Genomic DNA, 24308 nt, shown 5'->3' on the forward strand with positions numbered 1-24308 from the left:
GAAAATTTTATCGGATCAATATAATTAGTTATTCATTAAAAATCCTTATTAAAATTGTAATTATTTTATTTATTATTTTTTTAAATAATTAAATTATTAATTAGTGAAAATAATTAAACTTTTAAATTATTTTTTTATATTTTTTAGTTTTTCAGAAACTAAATCTTTTATTGATTTTGGATTAAATTTACATGATATTAATTTATATGATATCAAAGTTGAAAAAATGATTATAGGTGATATAGTATCTAAAAATCTTTTAGTATTGTTAGAAAAAGTGAGTTTTATTGTTATTATTAAATCCACTTAGTGTTGTTTGTTTGAATCTTCACATTGATGTTTAGGACTGCAACTGGTCAATGTCTTATTGGCATACGTGCATACTGTGCGTATTGCTTCGATATTGCCTTAATTCACAAGCACTATAAGCAAAGATGGATAGTGGCTAGCAGTGGAATTCAGGATGGGTGTCTCATCCTATTTGGGACTCGTCAGCTGGATGTACTTGTATCTCAGAGTTGATGTTCACTCTGGGACTTGGGCCCAGTATCGTACTAAGTGAATTTAAACTTCACCCCATTGCGCAAGCAAGTGGCTATCAGGACTCAGTAGCTGAGTGGATAACGCGATGGCGTTTGAAGTGAACGGTACTGGATTAGAGTTCCGGAGTGAAAATCAACTCTGAGATGCAGGTACATCCAGCTGACGAGTCCCAAATAGGACGAAACGTGTGACCTGAATTACACTACTAACCACTATCCACGTTTAATTATAATAATAATAATAATTATCATTATTATTATAGGGAAATGTTTCGTGATAAAGATAATTTGATTGTTTTTTTATATCATGGATAACATTTATTCAATACTTTACATTAAAGGAAAATAATCAAAGTATCTATGTAAAATCTAAAGAATAACGCTTGATAGATGGATGGAAGTTATTCTACTAAGTTTTGGTAAAATGAAATTACATAAGGATCAAGTTAAAGAATACTAAGACAATGAGCTGTTTTGCAGTTACATGGGCTTTAATTTTAAACATTAAACAAATGTTTTCAACTAATAAATATAGGTTGACAACTGTTTTACAGTTGACACGGATTAGACTCCATTGATCACAGATTCTCACTAGTGACTAGCTTCAAGATGGATTTCTTGGAGTTCTAGTGAGAAGCTGTGACCACTGAAGTCCAATCCATGTCACGTAGAGACAGTTATCTACTTCAGAAAATAGATGAAGGGTTGCGAAAGATCATGGATCGATTGAATTTAGACACTAACACTGTTGGATGCCAGCTCAGTTGTCTAAAGGTTAAGCGTTCACACACGAGACGGAAGATCCTGGTTTCGAGTCCCGCATGTGGTATCGTTGATGTGCACTGTTGGGCAGTCCCATACTGGGACGAGACAGTCAATCAGGTTTACAATTGTGGTTAAGCTTAAATAGACTCGTGAATTCAAATGTGAAGGTGCTACAATCTCAATAGATCACCATATTGATAATAATGAATAAAGAATTCTCGAAACCATATGTCTATAGATGGATAGAAAAGATTGCATCATAAATTGATTCAAGACTCTTATTATCAGGTAAGGTTAAGCAATAATCAAGGGGTAAGAGAAAAATATAAGACTGGAAATAATTTATGGGTCTGAATTATGAAAGATAATTGTCCACCTGACAGATATGAAGAAAAATGAAAGACATAAAGGCCATAATAATAACTGAATAATAGTCATGAAAAATTGTAAAGGGATAATAACTGATTATGGTTTAAAGCTACAAAACACTAATTTAAAATAGGACACCAAAACATACTAAAGAAGGGAATTAGGGCCAAGGAAGGATGAGAGGTTGGGCGTATCGCTTTTGCACGCAAAGTTCGGGCTTGAATTGTTAGATCGCCAATGCCTCAGCAGTGCATAAGTTTTTGATTCGACCTCCCTTCGATCCAGTTCCTTTGATTGTGTAGATTATTTAAGAAGACTCCTTCGGACCGATGTGTCCAGAGTTGATTAGATGCTCTTGTACTGAACTGGAAACTGTTTTTCTTTCTCCTTTTAAAAGTCATGCCGGGTAGTGTTCTGAGATGCGTTTAACAAGTGATTGCTTTGTGCGGTCAATATACCCCGCTCCATATGAACAAGTAAGATCCTAAACTTTTCTCTTTAACTAATAAAAACTATTAACTAAATGGATTTTTAAAATGCTAGATAATTGTTCATGTTTAATCAAATTTAAGATTACATTTGCGTACCTAAGATGTTATAAAACCAAGTTACAAAAGAATAAACAGGGCGACCAGCTTTTGATCCGTAAACTTTTGAGGGAAACAGTCAAGAGCTAGGTGGTTATTCGTTTTGATGTACGAAAAGTGCAAGTTTAATGAGCAGCTAAACAGTTATTATTATTCAAATTAATTTCTCGGACACATTTTAACTTATTAAGAAACTTATGACCACAACACTAATGCTAAGAAATATAATTAGTGTCGACCAAAGTAGAAGTGATGTTGTTTGAATACCTAAAGAAAGTAAGACTGAAATTAATTCTGGCGATTTGAAAGTTTAAGATGGTTTGTCTATAAGAAACCAGTTTTAACCGCGTTTCATTCAAATTGTAAGTTATGACGGTTCCAATATTATGTATACAACTGAAGATAACGTTCTACTTCGTTAATTGTTGTACAGCTACAAGTGATCTCTTTCAACAATGGTTCCGACAACAGGTTTGTTTTAGATCGACAGAATTTTTTTAGATTTATTCACCTTTCTAAATAATCCGATCGGTAACTTGACTACGAATTAGTCGTTTAGTGTGAAGACTTTGGAAAATTTTTTTGGAAGGAGTGTCTTCTAGCGTTTTGTAACTTCAATTCAGACTCACTAGGTTCTTGACATCAGGTTTCTTGTAGCTCATAGCCAGAATGAGTTTATTAAATTATTACTTAGATTCTCTACAATTCTGTTTTGTATTCATAGCAAAAAAGAAAAAGTAAACAGTTATCAAAAATAGCCAGAAAACTCGACGAACAACGAAAGAAAACTTATCAACTGCTGGAACAATGTTTACCTAAAGAAGTTGCACAACAAATAAGTCAAGGAAAACACGCTTCTGAAACAATGAAGGTGAAATTTTGTTCTGCACTTCTTATTTTAAAATTTTTCATCATAGATAAAACAATGTCTAACTGTCTGCTAACTTATTCAGAAGTAAATGTATAACTACTTATGTTTATTTTGTCTTTTAGTGGCCCTATTTCTGACTCCAGTTAAATCGTATGGTAATTGTTATCGAAATATACATGTCACGAACCTCCGTATATTTTCATAGACTCAATCCATGTCAGAGAATAACAGAATTAAATAAGCCAAATATGAGAATGAGTTTTGAATACGTATATTTCATACACACATTGGTCCAGACAGATAATCAGGGAAACGAAATAGAGAAAGCGAATTAAAAAGAAATGAAGTGACGCTCGGTGGAGTTAGAAATTTGATTTGACTTAAAAATTGGACTTCAGACTAGAATATAGCGTTAGCAGTTATGAGTAATAGTAATAAATCAAGTTCATGACCGCCTGATAGCTCCAGTTCGTCATACTCATAATCTGTGTTCTTATTTTGTTACTTTCGGATAAAAACGATGAAGTTCTTTTCTGTAGACAAATGTTTCAAATTGTCCAGTATTTACAAATCCATATACATTCACTTTTGATGATTTTATGAACCAAACAAGAAATTTAGTTTTTTTATATCAACAACGAATGTCTTATGGATAAACACCATTTTAATGTCATAAAAAAATCTTGTAGTGAACGAGAACACAGGAGGGGACAACCAAATTACAGAATCTCATAGTAAAATCTGAGAACCATACAGTAAATACTTCATTTACATAATATTAATCAATCATTTCACACTTGATTTTTACTTCGCTTTCACCCCAATCACTCTCTGTTCTCGTTCCCGTCTCTTCAATTTTCTTAACATTCTACCGCCAAACATTTCACTTTCGATTAATGATACATACTACTTATATCTGTCAACATCAGTAGTACACACCACAATCTGATTAGATTTTTATTCAACTTCTTTGAATTACCCAGATTTGAATAGTTTCTCTTTTAAATATTCAATAGTTTATAAATTGAAATAATAATTTTTTTTATTTTATTGAAATTTTTCAGGCATATGATTCAGTGACAATATGTTTTACTAAAGTGGTCAATTTTTCTAATTATTCTAGTCGAATGTGTCCACATAAAATTGTTGATATATTAAATCAAATGTATACACTTTATGATTCAATGACTGAATCGCATAATGTTTATAAGGTAAATTTATAATGAATAAATATTGATCATTTTAAATTTATCAGAAGTGGGGCTTGTGGAGATTATGATAATTTTATATAGTTAAAATTATGAGTCATTTGAAGCTAGACCACCATGGAAAACCTGAAGCTCTGAACGGCCATTTCGTCCTGTTGTGGGACTCTTCAGCAGTGCGCGTCCATGATCCTGCCTCGAAAGATTCAAAGTTAGACATTAACACCGTTGGATGCCGGCTTAGTGTTCTATCGGTTAAGTGCTCGCGCGCGAGACTGATAGGTTCTGGGTTCGAATCTCGCGAGGTGGGATCGTGGATGCGCATTACTGAGGATTCCCACAATAGGACGAAACGACCATTCAGTGCTTCCAAGTTTTCGATGGTGATCTAGCTTCAATTGACTCATAATTTTAACTACATTTTTAATTTCTTTATTTTATTTATGTAAATTTGTTCATTGTTTAGTGTAAGATAAAATATTTAAATAAAGGTGGTTCTTTAAATTGTCGTCTAATTTTTGGAAGCAAGCTCGATTGGGTAAAAACAAAATTTTATCTGTGTAAAACACTTTAATTTTTTTTGAAAAAACAAACAATGGATTCAAGTCTTATTATGAGCATTGACGTTGGCATATGAATAAATCTAGTTGACTAGTCCCTATGACGAAATGCTCATATTGGCTCCAATTGCTGACCACTATCTTAGAATATAATTGATGTGTGGGCGAGAATGATAATCATTGATTGTCTGTTTAGTCAGACAGGTGTCAAATGAGTTATATATTCCCCTATCCTTATCATTTATTATTATTGATTGATTGTTCATTTGTTATTCGACTGTGTCGGCCTTGGTGTGGAAAGATATTTACGTTCTAGTCAGGCTAATCACATGTTCTTGATCTGAGTTGTGTTGAAGTCTTGTAGAGTAGACACTGGGAGAGAATATAGTGTAGATATTCGTCTAAGGTAAATTAACGTTCCATTCGTGTAAAAAGTAAAACGAACCGTTAAACAATAATTATTTATATGATCTTTGAACTTCATGTCGAAATTTAGAAAATATAAACTTGATTCATGACTGAGATTTGAACTGTTCCAGAAGTTGATGGAAAAGGAACAACTTTCAACTCGTTTCAAATAACTTATTGCTTTGTTACTTGCAAAAAATAACAGAAAGTTATTTCCGTTGGAAATTCAGTCATTTTCATTATTTTTTTATGTGGATCGTTTTTTTAAAAATAACTAAACAAGGGATAGAATCACGACGACTAACAAAAATCTGACATTTTAAAATAGAACCGGTATAAGCTTCTGGAGTTCAGACAAATCTTACCACTCCCTTATTTTTACATAATAATGAATAAGATCATATTACTTGCAATTTTAGATTTAAAAAGTATGCTTGTATTCATGTTTAATAGTCCGAAGAGACCGTAAATGGACCAATTCGTTGTTTCAGAACTTATTTGAAAATGGTTACATTAAGTTTAGTCGATCCGATCGTTACAAGAATGTAGATGTTGAAATTCTCTGAAATTAATTACTTGGAAATATTTATTTTCATTAGAATGATAAGATTAGATTTTTGTTATTAGATTCTACTTAGTCCTGCCAGATATTGCATACCATTAATAAAAACAGCGAAAAACTAGTAACATAAATTGAATACATGAACAAAAGTACATGGAGCGGGGTTAAAACACATGATCAATTGACTGAAGGTCGAACCCTGAAGTCTCAGAACTGAATATTTGTTGAATGGTGATGAGTAGTGTCAGTACAGTTACTATTATTTTGTGTTGTTCTCAAATAATTGTCCAGTTATGAAGAAACAGTTTTGAAATGTTTAAATTTTTTTCCTAAAATGTATTTCGTATTTTAGTGTATGAAACCATGATTTTTTCCGAAGGGTGTTCATAAGAACGTTAGTTAAAGTTGATGTAGTTTTTATTAAAACTTTCGAAAAAAATCCGAATAAATAACTCTGATTTATCATTATTCTATTTGTTTGTGATGGACAAATCCAGGTAAATAATACAATGAAAGAGTTTATTCACTTAACTGAATGTAAATTTAAAGAAAACGGATGTGTCAAAAACCACCAGTATCGGCCTTTTATCGACAGTGAAAAGTTATATCTTAACTTCCGAATTTCGTTAAATCACGAAGGGTAACAATAGCTTCAATCGACTCATGATCTCAACTATATAAAATTACTAAAATCTCCACAAAACCCCTTTCTGATTATAAGAGATATATTTAGCAATTTCAAATTTTTATAATCCACATTACGGAAAGATTTTCATATGCCCATGATAAATCCTAGTAGTATTTTTCATATTTCATAAACTGAATCTGATTCCATTTTTTATTACATAAAAAGATTGAAACAATCAATGATAGTTATATGCTAGTATCTGGTGCTCCAAGTCCATCATCTTTCCATTCAGCTCATATAATTGAAATGGCACTAGATATTCTGAAAGTTACAAAACGACATCTATTTTGGCCTAGTGAAGCTTTATTGGATAATTCAACAGGAACTCAAGATGAACAAAATATACCACTACAATTATACATTGGTTGTCATACTGGTCCAATTGTTGCTGGAATTGTTGGATTTAAATCACCAAGATATTGTTTGTTTGGTGATACAGTAAATACTGCAAATAGAATGATGAGTACTGGACTCGTAAGTAAGAATTTTTTTTAAACCATATTTAACATAGAAAATTTACCATAAAAGTCCAATTTAGAGAAGGATGAAATATGTAGAAGAGAAACTTATGATGTAATCAAGCCCAATCAGTGTTCCCGTAGTCTTTATGATTATAATGCACAAAAAGGTAGAATTAGTAGCAATTACAAAAAATCAACGAACCTTAGACGTGGTTTGTACGCTTCTGACGAGCTCCATACTAGGACAAATCGGCCGTCTAATGCTTCTAGGTTTTCAGTGGTGGTTAACTAAGATTGGTTCATGATTTCAATGAAACCCAGCAATCGTGGCAATCACATAATGATAAGAATAGCTGAAGATTGTGTAAAAAAACGTAGTCATTTGAATGACTAAATCAATAGAAGATCGAACGTTTATTAATTAATATTGAAATAATTAGACTAGTTATAATGATAGCTGTAAATTAAAGATAAAACCGTGATCAAGTGAATTCATACGAAATGTTAGTTATCTTATAAAAGTCGATAAATGAAATTGATTCCATATTACCTTTACGTATTATTACTGCCTAGTAAGAGATAAAGGGAGTTTTACCTTTAAAATTCTTTTGTTTTAAATAGTTAAAATTCGGTAATCACAGAGCGCTCGTGCGCGAGACTGATAGATTCTGGGTTTGGATCTTGCGAGGCGGCACCGTTTATGCACACTGCTAAGGAGTCCCACAATAAGACGAAACCGCCGTCCAGTGCTTCCAAGTTTTCCATGGTGATCTAGCTTCAATTAACTCATGATTTCAACTACAAAATATAATCATAGGGACTTTATAAAATACTATTTTCATGAAAATCTTGTATTTAAAGAAGTCACTTTAGTAACTAGCTCTCCTCACTTATTTATTTGTTTATTTATTTATTAGCCAGATACAGTTCATATTAGTTCGGACTTAGCGAAGAACCTTTTTAAATATCCTTATATTCTGGAATACCGAGGTGAACAAACAATTAAGGTGAGTATATAGAAAAATGTTTAGATAAATACTTTATTAAGTTTTAAATGAAATAATAAATTTTGGAAAATTAATTATTACTATAATTCCACATGATTTAGAAAGAGGCTTTATTGTAGTTTTAGTTAATGAAAACAACCACTTACTGGATTGAAATCATTCAATTAATATTTTCATATTTAGTTTACCCTACAAAACATTCTTGTATCATCACCTCTGCTATAATGTAAATAAAATGAAAGAAAACTCGATTGTTATTCTAATAGTTCTGAACTAGATACATCTATATTTGACTATTAAGAGTTGGTCTAGTGAAATACCACTTAACTAGGAATCATTCTTGTTGGTAGTTATTATTGAGGTAAATCTGCAATAACAGTAAATATCATCATGAATCAACGTTTTAGTTAATGAACCTACTTCTGCACTATTGTATTGAACTAGTCAGTGTTGCTAATAAAAAAACATTGATCTACATTTCCTTGATGATTGTTACCAGCCAATAAAACCATAAAAGCAATTTATTAACTTTTTGTTTATAATACACACTACACAATTAAACAAGTAAAACTAAGTACACGCTGAGTATTAAACAGCATAAAATAAGTTCCCTTTATGTATTTCATTATTTAAGATAAATGTATACTTGAAAGTGTGTCTCAAGATGGAATCATATAACACAAACATAAACCTAAAAATCACTAACAGCTATTAATATTATAAACAAAGTTTTTATGAATTTATTAGCTCTATTGGAATCTTCGCTACATCATGATACCAATAATCATCCCAAATCACCCTAGTATTTATAAGTATGCCAATATCTGTAATAACGTTGATTTTACAATATTATAGGTTGTAATCAGCTAATGAGAACTATTATAACTTGAAAACGCCAATTGTTATATCTTTTGGCCGAGTGGATGCCCTATTAATGTATAACGTCGTGATAAGACCGCCAATTAGAATACAGTGAATTATCGATCGGACCAGTGACACATAAAACCCGTATGAGCAGTCTAGAGTACTTAGCGGTCCTGCTTCCTGCCTAGCCCAGCCAGTTAAGTCCAGAACACCAATAACAGCCTATGCAATATGAATCATTATTCTCAAACATACTCGGTTTATATACCAAACAAACTGACCACATCGAACCATAAAATAGAAAATAACATTTGTACAAGATTCAGCCCAAAGTGGCTGTGAATGTGGGGAACCGTAATTAATAGACTGGGAATAACTCAAGAATGGTAAATCATGCAGTAATAGTCTATGGGTCAAAGTAAAGCTCATAATGAAAGGAACATGAATATGAATAGTTAAGTCACTTAACAATTATACAATAAGAAATATACGTATCATATTGGCCCATAAATAGTTCTCAAAAGTTACCATTCATAATTCCCTTCGGGATATAACAAGAACCTAAAGTAGTAAAATGAATTTATATTATTGTGTACCAATCTTCATTCTTGATATCTTTGATATAAACGATTCATTTACTTGAACGCAATTCACTAGCACAATCCGTTAAACATAAGTAGGATGAATTAAGATTATTTTTCAAGTAGTATTTCTATTTATCTTTTTAGAGATATATATATCAGTCTTCATTCAACAATGTCAACGTTCAATGAAATCTTTAATGAGTTTTTTTTATAATATTATTACACAGGGTAAAGGAAAAATGACTACTTATTTCGTTAAAGGCCGTAAAGAAAACTTTACCATGACTGATACAACAACTGGAGAAGAGTTAAACTTCCGAAAATTATTAAAAGAAGATATTGAAAATCATTGCAGACAAATAAATGAACTAAACTATTCTGATTCAGAAGTTTGTGGTTATCAGAATGGAAATGAATCGAGTTCGACTACGCTTTCTGAAGATGAAACAGAAGTTAAAGAAATCCGAAATATTGACAAAACTGAAGAAATAAATTTCAAGACACATGACACTATACTTATTCAAAATAATGTCGCCGCTCAACTTTGTTTCAACAATAATCAGAATGAACGTCAATTACAGTCTAAAGAAATGGATTATGTGCAATCTAAAGAAAATTTACCAAAATCTAAATCAATAGAACAAAACAGTAATTTGTCATTTGGTTATTGTATCGTTTATTTTTCACGTCTTTTTTTGTTTTGGTGAACTTTTTATATGAATAAAGACTTTTCGAAAGACTTATTTTGTCGAAAGATAGAGCTGAAAGTAAGTAAACGTCTTACTTTCCGGGAACTAGTCTTAATGGTCTATACCGTGTTTACTGATCTAGTCGAAAACCATCATAATTGGATAAATTAATATGATTTTACTCTTGAAACACTCAGCACGGTCCGCATCATATCTGCGACATTCAAGAAACTCATGACCATTTCATCATTTGTTAAATTAGAGAATTTTTAGCTATCAATTAGCTGTTCATTCAATAATGTTAAATAACACAGTGAGATCAGATTTACTATTAACTATGAAAAAAAAACTGACAAAACAATTCGATATTCATAAATCGTTAAAACTAGATTAGATTAATTGCTTTTTAGGTTAAATATGATCTCAAATAAAATTTTTATACTGTGAGATGGTGGAGAAGATTTGTAGCTCAGGTTGGTGATTTTAATGGAGTTTTGTTCAATGTGCTGGATGGTTTGGTCATGGAGCTTTCTACCTGCAGTTTGTGCTGATGATGTCGTTTAGATAAACGATGAAAGCTCCACGACCAAACCATCAAACTCAGAGAATAAAACTCCATTAAAATGCTTATACCGTTTATTTAATATTGTTTCTAATAATCAACTAAATTCCTGACTTTATTTAAATTTTTAGATTTGAAATGTAAAAACAAACTAATGAATGAAGATGAACAAGTAGATTTAATGCGATCTTTTAAATCTTCTAAATCGGTAATATTTCAAAATATTGGTAAGAGAAACTATTTTTATCTTATTCTAATCAACTAAATTATAAACATTTGTATTGATCTGAAATATTTTTGGAAATTCTTAATAACAAAAAAGTTAAAACTTCATAGAGTTACTGTATATAACGTTTTGTGGTGTTGGTTGCTATGCCAGCTCACATAACTTATCCCACCTTCCGACAGTCAAATCTATTCATTCTTCCTGAGCCACATTTTGACTTTGTTAATTAGTCGCTTGACTGGTTTTATATGAGCATATCTGTGTACATTTCTTATCTTACTTATCACATGTCAGTAACTTATTTTTATTCGGTTACAAATATCGATTAACGCTTGGTTAAATTGAGTTGGTTCACACACTCCTCCGCGCGTCATTTTGCTCCGCTCTTTCCTCTTCGCTTTCTTCTCTTCGTTTCTTCAATCGTTTGTCTGGAACAATGATTGTATGAAATATACACATTCAAAATCCATTCTCGTATTTGACTTATTTAATTCCGTTATTCACAAACGCGATTTAAGTCGATAATTAGATACGAGGGTATCTAGGATGTATATTTCAATTACACGATCAGCCTGGAGTCAGATATAAGGCCACAAAGGTGCTGAGACCCTCGACAATATCATCCGATCGAATTGAAGTCAAAATAACGGACCACTAAAGTTTGGCTTTTATTTTTTAACACACAACAATATTTCAATACATTATTAAGTGATTTAAATGCAAATAACTAAAGAGAGAGAGAGAGATTAGTGTATGAATATTAGAAATGAGAAAGGTGAGACTATAATTTATGGACGACGTTTTAGCAACTCTAAAATGACCTTGGGATGTCCACCAACTCTCTAGGGTCAAATGAGGGTTTTATATTAGTGTGAAAAATTAAAATTAGAACCTACAGTTGAACGTTGGGGTTAGGAATTAGATTTAGTGTTTTCATCACGAACTGACATCAGCTATAATGCCAAAATGGTACTTAGCCAAATGAGTGAATGAATCTCGTGCCAAAATCCAAGATCTGCTGTATTAAATCCGATTGGTTCGTCCATAAATTAGTCTCGCCATGAGAAATATCTTTATGTTTTATATTCTTAAATGAAAATTCACGAGAGTGAAACGAATAAACAAATTATTTTAGTCTCCTGGATTTAGATGTTTAGCGCTTCATATACATTATAGCAATAGGTATATCTATCTGTGACTAAGTAGGTGAAATGAAAATAATATTAACCATTATGTGACGAAGTACGCATCATAGTTAAGATAAATATTCGTTTTTCAGGCTTCAATCCATGAATACCTAAAGCTTCTGCTTTGTCAAAGAGTGGGGAACAAATAATCTATGATATTTTTGACCTGATATTGTAAACAACTTTCATGTGGTTAAGTTGGACGATTAGGGTCACTTAAGTTGGAGGAAGAAAAACGTAGACTAGTAGATGAAAGCAGAGGCAAACAGACCAGAAAGTTTATCTTTCAAACATATGAAAATTAGATTGTGTATTAAATAAGTTAGTAAAGGCTTAGTTAAATAAACGATCTCCGAATCGCCTCGAACAACTGACCCTTAAGTACACTTAATGTTTGAGGATCTTTGAACTATAAATTTATGGAAAAGTTACATCTTAAAGACAAAATTACTGAATTTCTTGTTTCAAATATCAACGAGGTAACTGAAATGGTCATTTTTAGTTTGAAATGTGGTTAGTTGAGAGTTTCATGTTGGTATTATGATGATATTCCAGAATTTGTTATTCCGGTTTATCTTAAAATGTGCATAAACGTTGTATTTTATGAATTCTTCAAATCTAAATGCATTCGAATTTATAGACTGGCTAGATTTTTTAAAATCTAGATATACTTTAGTTTAGAAAAGATCATATTTAGATAGAATATTTAGATCACAGTGCCTCATCAAATAACTAGTCTCTATCATTTGGAAAAATAAAATCATTATGATGTGGAAATTTTTGTTTACAGTATTGCCATTTTCTAGAACCGTACAATCTTTATCATATTTCCATAACACAGTGTAGTACAATATATAAGTGTTACTCCATTAACAAAGTCATCGAAAAATTCAAGTATCCGACTGAAATTACTTAACAGTCCAAAGGATATTGAGATACAGCAAGGTAATAAAAGAGGTGAGAAAGTTAATTCCCCACATGGCAAAGATGAAAATATTTCATTAACACTATATCGTATTTCCAAACGATTTAATTCAAGCTGAGTTACTGATGTTATAGTAAGAAGTTATTGTCAGTGAAGTTCAAACTTAAAGGGAGCGAGACTGGTCACTAGTGATAATCAATGATCATGAATTCATTGGAGTCAATAATATATATATATATATATCACTTGATGATGATCCAAAGGTCCGACTTATAACCTAATCAATATAACCATAAGGTCTTTAGTTCGACCACAAGCAAAGTTATTGGTGAGTACTAAAATGAAACAGATGTTTAGTACTCTTTGGCTTTCGAAGGTGACCAAAACGAGGTAAATCTGTGGCGAATATAACTCATAAATATGAAGAAGAAGAAGAAATGTCCAAGTGGAATTGTTATTTCATGGTCTTACGTAAATAGGGCGTCAGTGAAATGTGGGAATGGCCGAATTGCGATTAAGCATATATTTCGATCTTGAAATGATTATTTGCTAAAGCCTCCGAAGTGAATACCTTTATAAACCACACTGTCTTTCAAGCTGTTGACTCAAACGTCGATCATTCTTCAATTTTAATCAGATCAATGCTATATGAACAGATTTTACGAGGTTTTCGAAAATTCATCTGTTGAATAAATTACTATTGTTTTGCCGTTAGTGACCGCAATAAACAATGTAATCTTATAATAGTTTTCACTATGTTCTTTTTTATTTAATAGTAAACCCATTATTATTAGGATTAACAGAAATCGGTATTGTTCAACCTGAAAATCCACTTCAATATTTAGGCAACTGGTTGTGCAAATTTTCACAAAAGTCTATGAGTGAAGACTCATGAAGCTGCCAGAAGTGGAACAATATTTTAGAAAAAATGAACTATGCTACATTTTTATGTGTTGTAAAGTATTAGTCTATGTAATCGACCTTACCATAACTATATAATTACTTTTTCATTGAATTTCTGTCTCATTTGAAAACAGACGCAAGCGAATTCGATATCATTCTTTGTGATAAACTTAAATTCACTGCTAAACGTAGTGAATCCTTAGTACATTTTCCTGTCCTTTAATTAATGTTATCCACATATCTCTGAAAGGAAGATGCTACATACTTTTAGTTCCTATTTCTATTTAATAATGATTGAATTCGATGTTGTTTGTTACTAAATTGTTTCATTTACACGTACATAGTTGTTCATGATAAAATCCTCTGATGTGTTAAAAACATGTTGAAGTATAATTATTCTATTTCTCATCATTATGGGGTTGTGGAGATTGTTAAGCTTAAGTCGAGATCATGAACCGATCAATATCAGAACACTATTGTAAACCTGGAAGCATTGGACGACCATTTCGTTCTAATATCGGACTTCTCAGCAGTGTTCACCCACCATTTCTTCCTAACAGAATAATAAAATAAATCCACTTTAATTTTTATCTCTCTCAAATGATAATGACAAGATAATATTTATTCATCAAATATGTATCATAATTGAAGTTAGGTTTCAAATAACTGAGAAAATAGAAATATTAATCGATATAATTAAAGAAACGAACACTAGTGGTAAATGATGATGTATTTCACCGTTTAAAACATAACAACAGGTTTTCAAACAAATACATCCATGATTGAATATCGTGTATAACTGAAAGAGTGAGAATATGGATAGATTGTACACCGAATTAATACAGATTAACGTTACCGAATCTTACGGGTGATCACTTTCCTACAAATGTACATGACATTTAGATTGATTCTCGTTATTAAGAGTTTATATTTCTAATATAATCCAGTTAAGCAACTCCACTATTACAGGTAACCTAGTTTAAAGTCATAATGAATGGTCATTATGATCATACTGAGTAATCAACTGTAAAACAATTTATCAATTTACAATGAAATGGTTTCATTTCACAGTTACACTAAATGTGTGGTGTACTAGATTGAATTTTCAAAATTATGCTCGAAACAGTGTCAGATTTAAGTCAATAAATTTTATTCAAAACTTTAGTGGCCTTATATCTGACTCCAGGTTGATCATGTAAATGATTATTATTGAAATATACATCCCAGCTAACCTCGTATCGAATTATCGACTTAAATCACCTTAGTGAATAACGGAATTAAATAGATCGAGTAGGAGAATGGATTTCGAATGTATATATTTCATACAATCATTGTTCCAGACAAACGATTGAAGAAACAAAGGGAAGAAAGCGAAGAGAAAAGAGCGGGACGAAATAACGCGCGATGGAGAAGGAGTATAACCCAACTCGGATAAGCTATATAGGCTTGACATAGAAATCGACACCACAAACCACATAACTCTATCGTAGATATTAAAGTCATAGTGGAAGCAATAACTTAGTCGTGTAATTAATAGGTTTGGATCACTAGACTGATGCAGATGTATTTAACTCCAATATAACGGATGTTTAAAAAATGCTCTCACTCTCACATCTATTACGGTAACACGTGAATACGATAATAAAACCAATCATACTATATTAGAACTAGGATTCACGACCCAAAATAGAGAACCGGATTAACACTAGGTAATACTTCATTCAACTCCGCCTGTTTCTCTCCTAGAGTTACTGCCGGTCACATGACCGGGAAAACGAAGAGTGTTGAACATGAGGTCCACAACCCAATTACGTAGAAAAAAATCTTGTTCAAATACGCTAACCAGATTAGACAAATCAAACCAATTAAACTCTACATTCTGAAATGAAAGATCGTCATTCAAAAGAATTATGACATCTCATGGTGAAAGCTGAGATTCTTCGGAAGTCACGAGGCCCATACCACTTCTAACAAAAAGAGCAACGATCAGTACATGTACATTGAGTGTCCAGGCAATTTGGAAGACCAGAAGGACCAATCAAATAGCAACGGAAATGAGGAGATATAACTCGACAGTGCTCGGAATCAGTAAAACACATTTGACCGAAGCTGGACAGAAAAGGTTAGATACGGGAGAGACACCTCTGTACTCCGGTCACACACACTCAGGTATTTTCTCCAATGCTGTCCAAAGAGGCACGTAAAACACTTATTGGTTCGGAATCTCATGGATCCACAATCATCAAAACATCCTTCAATACAAAAAAGGAGGAGATCACAATAAATGTTATGCACCCACCAATGATAGCAACGACGACGATAAGCATCAGTCTTATGAGAGACTGCAGTCCATCGCAGCGAAATGCTCAGGAAACGACTTGACCACAATATTCTCTCACAAACTCATACACAAATCTATATGGGTCTCACCACATCACGCCACAGAGAACCAGATAGATAATATTTGAATCACTCGAAAATTCAGAAGGTCAATGGGAGATGTGTGAATCAAGAGAGGAGTTGACATAGCTTCAGATCATCACCTACTTGTAGTTGCCAAAATGAAACCGAAGCTAACGAAGCAATGGACAACTATAGAAGCGTCATTACAAAGGTTCAATACAGTCTTCCTTCCAGATACTGACGAACTCAATGAATTCAAGATAACTCTCAATAATAGGTTCAAAGCCTTACAAGATCTACTGGAAGAAGAGAAAATTACTATGGAGGACAATTGGAAATGGAACTAAAGAAGTACTGACTCCAACGTATTACGAATTATTGGGTCGCAACAAGCATCATCATAAAGAATGGATCTCTATCGAAACCCCGGACAAGACTCAAGATAGGAAGAATAAGAGGACAGCAATTAACAACAGACGAACAAGAACAAAGAAAGTGATGCGCGAGCTGAATACACATAAGTAAACAAGAGGGTGAAGTAAAGCATCAAAACCGACAAGCATAAACATGTAGAATACCTGGCAACAACAGTGGAAGAAGCTGAAAGAGAAGGATAACTATATGAAACGACGAAGAAACTGGAAGGGAAATATAGTAAATCAGAGAGATCAGTCAAGGACATAGAAGGTAAGCTGATCACTGAGACTCATGAAGAGAGGGAGAGGTGGGCAGAGCATTTGAGGAATTCTTGAGTAGACCAGCCCCATTGAAGCAACCAGACATCGTAGCAGTACACAGACCTTCCTATTGATGTCACTCCACCAACTATCGGAGAAATCAGGGTGGCCATCGGACACATCAGGAGTGAGAAGGCAACAGGACCTGAAGCACCGAAGTCAGACATACACGTAACTATAAATATGCTCTACATTCTATTCAGGAAGATTTGGGAGGAAGAACAAGTGCTGAAAGACAGACTAAAAAGGAAGATATCTCACCAAGACATCAAAGAAAGGGGATCTGAGCAAACGTAGGGACTATACAGGCATAGCACTACTGTTAGTACCAGGAACTGTTTTCAAACGAGTGTTGCTGAATCGGATGAAACATTCAGTAGACACCCAAGTTTGGGATCGACAGACCGGGTTCCATAATTACAGGTCTCGGATATACCAAATCGCAACACTATCAATCATTGTTGAACAGTTAGTTGAATGGAACTCGTCATTATACATCAATTTTCTTGACTATGAGAAAGCATTCAACAGTGTGGATGGGAGAATCTCATGGAAACATTTTCGACACCACAGTGTACCTGAGAAGATCGTCAATGTCATATGGAACTCATACGATTGACCACACTGCAAAGTCATGTACGGAGGACAGCTCACATATGCTCTCGAAGAAGTGGAATCTTTAACGTACCTTGGTAGCATCGTCGATGAACGTGGAGGGTCTGATGCAGATGTAAAGGTGTGGATTTGTAAAGTAAGGGCCGCATTCCTACAATTGAAGAACATATGAAACAAAAAAAACTGTCAACCAATATCAGACTCACAATCTTTAATACGAACGTCAACACAGTTCTACTGCACGAAGATGAAACTTGAAGAACTACTACAACCATCATCAAAAATGTACAAGCATCGATAAACAATTGTCTACGCAAGATATTCAATGTCCGTTGGTCGGATACCATCAGCAACAGCCTACTTTGGAAGAGAACAAATCAGCTTCCAGCTGAAGAGGAAATTAGTAAAAGATGTTGCAGGTGGATAGGACATACATTGAGGAAATCACCAAACTGCATCATGAGGCAAGCTCTTACCTGGAATCCTGAAGGGCGACGGAAAAGAGGAAGACCGAAGAACACACTGCGTTGGGAATTGGAAGCAGATATGAAAAGTATGAATAGCGACTATAAACAATTGGAAAGGATTGTCCAGGACAGAGTTAAATAAAGAATACTGGTGGGTGGCCTATTCTCCTCCACCGGGGGTAACAGGCGGGAATAATTAAGTATGTAATACTTTATTCAATACAATTACAAGCAGTCACACTCAGCCAGTCCAGAGTGGGAATCAATGACAGGAAGCGAAACCACATATTCAAAGGCCGTCGGTTGTGGCTGTCTGCCCGCACTCAACGACTTATCATATTTTATTTTTACCACCACATATCAGACTCTTTCAAGACTGCGTCATTGAAACCAGTTCATAGGATAAAATGTCGATCAAAATGTTGAGTGAAATTGTATTCACTAGAAAACATCGTAAAATTCTTCCAAATTCGACACACTAATCGAGCTTGGTGATATTTCTGTGACAACCATCTGAATTGAAAGTTATTTTTCACAGATTATTAAACGATCATTAGACTGCTTTTATATCTCGGTTACTTCTCACTCAAGGGTTAAACAACTCGATCGGGTGAAACTACGTTGTAATAATAGTCATCGTAAAACTTCTGATAAACCTGACTGCATTTTCAATATACTCCACCCAAAAATCAAAATATAGCATTTTTTTATTTTCCCGATACTCGATTTGCATTCAACCTTACATTACTAGACAAGGTAGTACAATAGTTCCCACAATTCGGCGATAAGTACCTGTTAGCGGGACACAGATTGGATTAAATCATGTTCCGTGCACGATTGTGTTGGTGCACGCTGATTGGCTAATTATTATCCAATCAGCACTAGTCGTTACTTGGAGAAGACTCTAGAATTCTCTCATGTAAAGACTATAAATATACTAACATATTTCTTATTGTGCTTCTTACTTCATTTACCCCTTGTTATTCGGAATATAATTTCTTGCACGTTCAACCGTGTTCTGATTTGAGGACTTGTCGAGTGAATTGGTGTCCAAGAATACTAGGCAATAGGAATTGTAGTGAATGAGAACACAAGTGTGGACAATCGAATGCATAAGACCCGGAAATCACATACTATTTCACTAAAATCTGACAATCATACAGTAAACAGTTAATTTGTAAACTACCAATCAATTGTCTCGATCTTGGATGTTCCTTCTGCAAATATCAGTCCATCTTCTCTGATTTTATTGTTTATGCATTTTCATACCAATTGCGTTACGTTTCAGTTCTTTCGTTATCAGTTTTCTAGGGAAATACATTCTATGCCTGACCATCACCATATACTACTTATGTAGATATAAGTAACCCACATCACAGAATAACTGGGTTATAATTAGAGAATTTATAACAGTATCTAACCCATATTACATCATTCATTTAAAGTAACGGTGACCGTCGATTCATATTGATTACAATATTATGAAATTCTCAGCCTCTCAACGATAAATCTGTTTTGGACATAATCCATACATTTGGCTCATGAAAATTCCGTTTCCATAAAACTCCTTGTTATTAACATACATCCTTTTTCAGAAGGGGGTTTGTGGAGATTTTAGTAATTTTATATAGTTGACACATTCTTTTGTTTAGTGCTGTGAAAATGACTACATCAAACCGTAAGTAATTGGAATCGGCAAACTCTCAAGGAAGACTGTTTAAATCTGATCTTGATTTTCTGATGGATTCTACGGAATGCTAAGAAACAATATCGATTGGTGTCTCCGAAATTACTTCCCTTTCGCTGCTGTTTGAAAGATGATTACGTTGTCTTCCCTTCTAAGATTAGCTTTTGCGTTCATTCTCACTCATCCTTACCCTCATCTTCGCAACTCTGACAACAGCTTGTAGATGACTGATAATTATCTTCATCCTTTCGAGTTTTAGCAAGGAAATAACAAGTCTTTACAACACAACGGGAATCACTTTCAATCTATGCTCCCACTTTATCACAGAGTTAGTGATTTGATATTTTTATTGAAATGCTTGTCAGAAATGTTGTATGTCACATCGTCAACAGAAATAATGCATCCACATTTTATAATTTGACCATCCATTTCGACAACATCTGAACACATGATACGGTGATATGAATTTGTATTTAACGTTGTGGATGTATGTTCACTGTACTTGTTCTGTGTTCTTGAGAATTCATGGCCGCATATTTCAACGTTTGTCTCTGTCTCTTTATGGAGATCCCGAGATTAGTTTTGTCCTATTAGAGCTCCTTTGGATTTCTCTGTAATTTTTTCTTCTGAGTTGAAGAGCTCCTAGAAGATATAAAGAGAGTGGTTCCAAGTGATCTGAGGACACACTTGTGTGAGTGGTTACACCCCTCTCATCGTCTAATCAATTTTTCTTTACTTCTTCACTGAAATCTAGATTCCTTAACATGAAAGGGTTTCTCATTTCAAGCCGAGTCATCATCTTACCATCATTTATCTTTTTGCATCCACCAGAATTTGTGTGGCTAGAGTGATCTGATCATCCAAGATACTTCTAGATTCTCATGGGTGATCATGGAATACTTCAAAATGTTAGGGATAAAACACCGTAAAACCATGACGAATTATTGTGGAATAAATGCAATCTGTGACAGGATAGCTATTCACTCAATCAGATACATTTAGTCTCCTTCTACACTTATCTAGTTTTGTAATCTGTTTTCGTTTAGTAAGCGGTTTGAATAATTGTTGGTTGAGGGCCTTTCATATTTTTGACAGGAGATATTACAAATTTATTTTATCTTGTCGTAGAAATGACAGAGTGTGAACTTCTTGAAATTTTCGAAGAGGATAAGCAATTGGAATTTCTGATTGTAGACTTAATTGGCATTATTTTCTTTGTTTCATTTTCCTATAAAAATCACAAAGTAACGCCCTGAATAATTTCTCATTTTTCTTTTATCCATATCGTTTCATACAACACAATGGTTATAGGCGTGTGTGTTTCGTTGAAGTAATGTAATCACGTAGTTTTTCATAATTAGTCAAAATTAGCAACTGCATTTTGATTTGCTACTGCATGATCTCAAATTCCTAAATGGTTATCGAGTGGTATTTAATTGATATCGGTTACGCTGTCGTTCATAATAATTAATGGGTTGAGATATGTAGTGTTGGTGTGATTTGTAGGATGAGTTGCTATCAAAACACTCAAGTCGTTGTTACATTAGTAGCTTGGGTTTTCATTATGCCTCATAACTCACTTATTTTATTTTGTTTCTAGTCAGTTAGTTGCTGTACTAATTTCGGAAATATCCTTAGGTTTAATGAGTGATTTTCGTTAACATAACTCTTCAAACTTGTTTGAATTTATTCAAACGAAGTTGACAGTTATCAGATAAAATATGCGAACAGTTTTCTAGTTTTACCCTAACTATTTATACGCTCATGGATCACTCATCAAATGACAATCTATTCAAAAACGTTTATCGCATCAATCAGTGACATTTGTCACACTTCGTTTAGTTTTTAATTAAAAACAGAGCTACATTTATAACCTTATTTTACTCAGTTTCCTTATAGTTCTGTATGGCATATTTGTTATATAGGCATGCCTGTTTACTTAAAGTAATGTGATCAAATTGTTTTTCATAATTAGCAATCAAATCAAAGATTCAAAGGTCACGAACAGTGTTATCGCACTTTCGGGTCGTTCATCAAACGACAATTTATCCAAAAACTTTTATCGTAAAACGTAATGACATTTGTCAGTTATGAATGTCTAACACAGTTCGCTAATTTGATTACGGTCGTAGACAATTGACGAGAACCCACGGTACATAATAAATTTACAACAGTTCACTTCGACTTCGTTATCGCTCCATTCAAATTCAAATAACAGTTTACTTGGATCAGTGTTGTTTACACCTCGTTACTTTGCAATAGACTGATTTCAGTGATTCATATTTTGATTGTAATCACTCATTGAAAGTTCAAAAGCGTTAGAATGTCTTGATTTTTCAAAAACATCAGTCTCCAGAACTCGTAGACTTCATAATAATACTATGTACTTCTGAGACCATATCTCAATTGGATTGCTAGTTCATTCTGAATGTGAGGACAGTTATCAGAATCGATGATAATGATATTCACCTATTGTCGGCACAAGTCGTCTGATATGAAAGTGTCTTTGATAGAATTGGTGGGATCATGGAAATCATTCATCAAATCTGTGATCAAAATTCGTCCCACTCAATCGATTACTGAATTAGTTGAATTGGAATAATTCTGTGCATAATGTATTAATTTGAACTATGATTTACTCAATTGCTTCAACTGTCTATAAAATATAAACTACTTGATCAACTTGTATGTCACTGTTAACTCGTATATGCTCAATATGTTCAGTTGCATAGTCGTTAATCAGTAGTAAATTATTCATAAGTATCTCATTCTGACAGGAAATCAGCCGTGGTGGGAATATTTCATTAAAGACATCTCAAATTGTGAAGCTAGGTGACACGATTCCAATCCACCAGTTAGCCATAGTTCTGTCAGGATTACAGATAAAATGTGACAAACTGTACAAAAGTTAGGTTTAAGGTATCCTATCGACCACTTTCAACCACTAAATAAAACTGTTGAATATTTTTTTGGAAAAGTACAGGTTCGGTAATTTTGATGGAGTCCCAATGTATTAATTAAAATGAATTTAGCCCGTAACATCTGAGAAAAGTACTTTACTCATGTTGAATTCTAAGTCTAATTATTATTCAATCTTCAATCATTCAAGTGAGTGTTTCATTTTGAAATTAGACCCTAATTAACAAGTATAATAAGGCAAAATATGTTGGAGCATAATGGAGAACAATTAACAATTTTAATTGTGATAATGACTTTAAATTTTTTTGTTTGAGTAAACAAAATCTGTTTTCAAAATTCTCTATTCATTCGGATTGGTTTTAAGGTCACTATTCGTATATCGAAGAGTATTTAAATGGTATATATACAAATGGAAGGATAAATCTCTCCTAACTCACTCATTAAGATAGAGAAGTAAATGTATGGTTTATTATTTGAAATTCTACGGAATTATGTTGATATGACATTCGGTCCATCAACATGGGAGGCTGCTGTACAAATAGTCAACGGACAACAACTTGAAATACAAACTAATAAGAACTATTCTACACGATTACTTACACGAATAATTAGTACATTATGTGAGTTTATTGGTCTACCTGAAGAAGATATTTATTATGAATTCGGTATCAAATCTGTCGATTATCTGAGTGATAACGGTTTCCAGAGTTCATTACAAGTATTAGGTAAAAATTACATCGATTTCTTACATAATATTAATGAACTGCACGAGTATTTACATTATTCTTATCCAAAAATTAAGGCACCTAATATACAAGTCACTTCAATCAATCACAATGTCATCACTTTGATCTATTCTTCCATACGTGAAGAATTTGCACATTATTTGAGAAGTCAACTAATATATATTGCAAAATTGTATTTTCAGTTGGATGTTAGTGCAAAGTTAGTTGATAAAAAGAAGCAAGCAGCTACATACATATACACATTTAAGTTATACAATAAAGGTTTATCATGGATTGAATTATTAGACAAAGATAATCAACTCAATAAGAATATATCTCTATTGGATTTAACGATCACTTTACCAGAGAAGGAATTTTTAGGCATGCTACCTTTTCATTTGTTACTAACCAAGGATATGATACTCAAACGTGTAGGTACGGGATTTTTATGTTTAAGAAACGATATATTGGGAAAGGAATTTGTAACATGTTTTTTAATTTCAAAGCCGAAAACAAACCCAACTTTCGATGAGGTAAGTAATGTGACATAATCTATTGTGTAGATTTCTATAATAATTTGTACTATGATAACCAGAGATGGATAGTGGCTAGCAGTGGAATCCAGGACGCGCGTTTCGTCCTATTTGGGACTCGTCAGCTGGATGTACCTGCATCTCAGAGTTGATGTTCACTCTGGGACTCGAACCCAGTACCCTCGCTTCAAACGCCATCGCGTTATCCACTCGGCCACTGAGTCCTGATAGCCACTTGCTTGTGCAATGGGGTGAAG

General features: G+C 33.3%; 3 protein-coding genes and 1 non-coding gene across 4 annotated transcripts in view; all 4 read left to right on the forward strand.

Moving 5' to 3' along the window:
* Positions 1–226: 226 nt before the first annotated feature.
* Smp_211230 (soluble guanylate cyclase gcy, putative) lies at positions 227–12442 on the forward strand (the record flags this gene model as incomplete). The annotated part of the gene is made up of 7 exons (XM_018791942.1): positions 227–277; positions 2988–3134; positions 4199–4345; positions 6723–7031; positions 9701–10121; positions 10856–10951; positions 12336–12442. The coding sequence occupies 7 exons, from the start codon at positions 227–229 to the stop codon at positions 12440–12442; spliced, it is 1278 nt and encodes a 425-aa protein (XP_018644852.1).
* A 114-nt stretch (positions 12443–12556) lies between these two features.
* Smp_175700 (hypothetical protein) lies at positions 12557–13755 on the forward strand (the record flags this gene model as incomplete). The annotated part of the gene is made up of 3 exons (XM_018791944.1): positions 12557–12616; positions 13016–13094; positions 13700–13755. The coding sequence occupies 3 exons, from the start codon at positions 12557–12559 to the stop codon at positions 13753–13755; spliced, it is 195 nt and encodes a 64-aa protein (XP_018644853.1).
* A 9537-nt stretch (positions 13756–23292) lies between these two features.
* Smp_097460 (soluble guanylyl cyclase beta-3, putative) overlaps positions 23293–24308 on the forward strand; it is a gene marked incomplete at both ends in the record, with an annotated part of 4402 nt that continues 3386 nt past the window's right edge. Inside the window, one exon of the mRNA XM_018791945.1 lies at positions 23293–24051. Within this exon, the coding sequence (XP_018644854.1) occupies positions 23293–24051 (759 nt within the window). The remainder of the gene's footprint in view (positions 24052–24308) is intronic.
* The window catches only part of Smp_tRNA_00760_Pseudo_CGA.1.1, a 74-nt gene continuing 3 nt past the window's right edge, over positions 24238–24308 (forward strand). Inside the window, exon 1 of the tRNA in view lies at positions 24238–24308. This exon is cut by the window's right edge and continues 3 nt beyond it. This is a non-coding gene — a tRNA.

This window comes from Schistosoma mansoni (genome assembly GCF_000237925.1).
Source record: "Schistosoma mansoni, WGS project CABG00000000 data, chromosome 1 unplaced supercontig 0010, strain Puerto Rico, whole genome shotgun sequence".
NCBI classification, from domain to species: domain Eukaryota; kingdom Metazoa; phylum Platyhelminthes; class Trematoda; order Strigeidida; family Schistosomatidae; genus Schistosoma; species Schistosoma mansoni.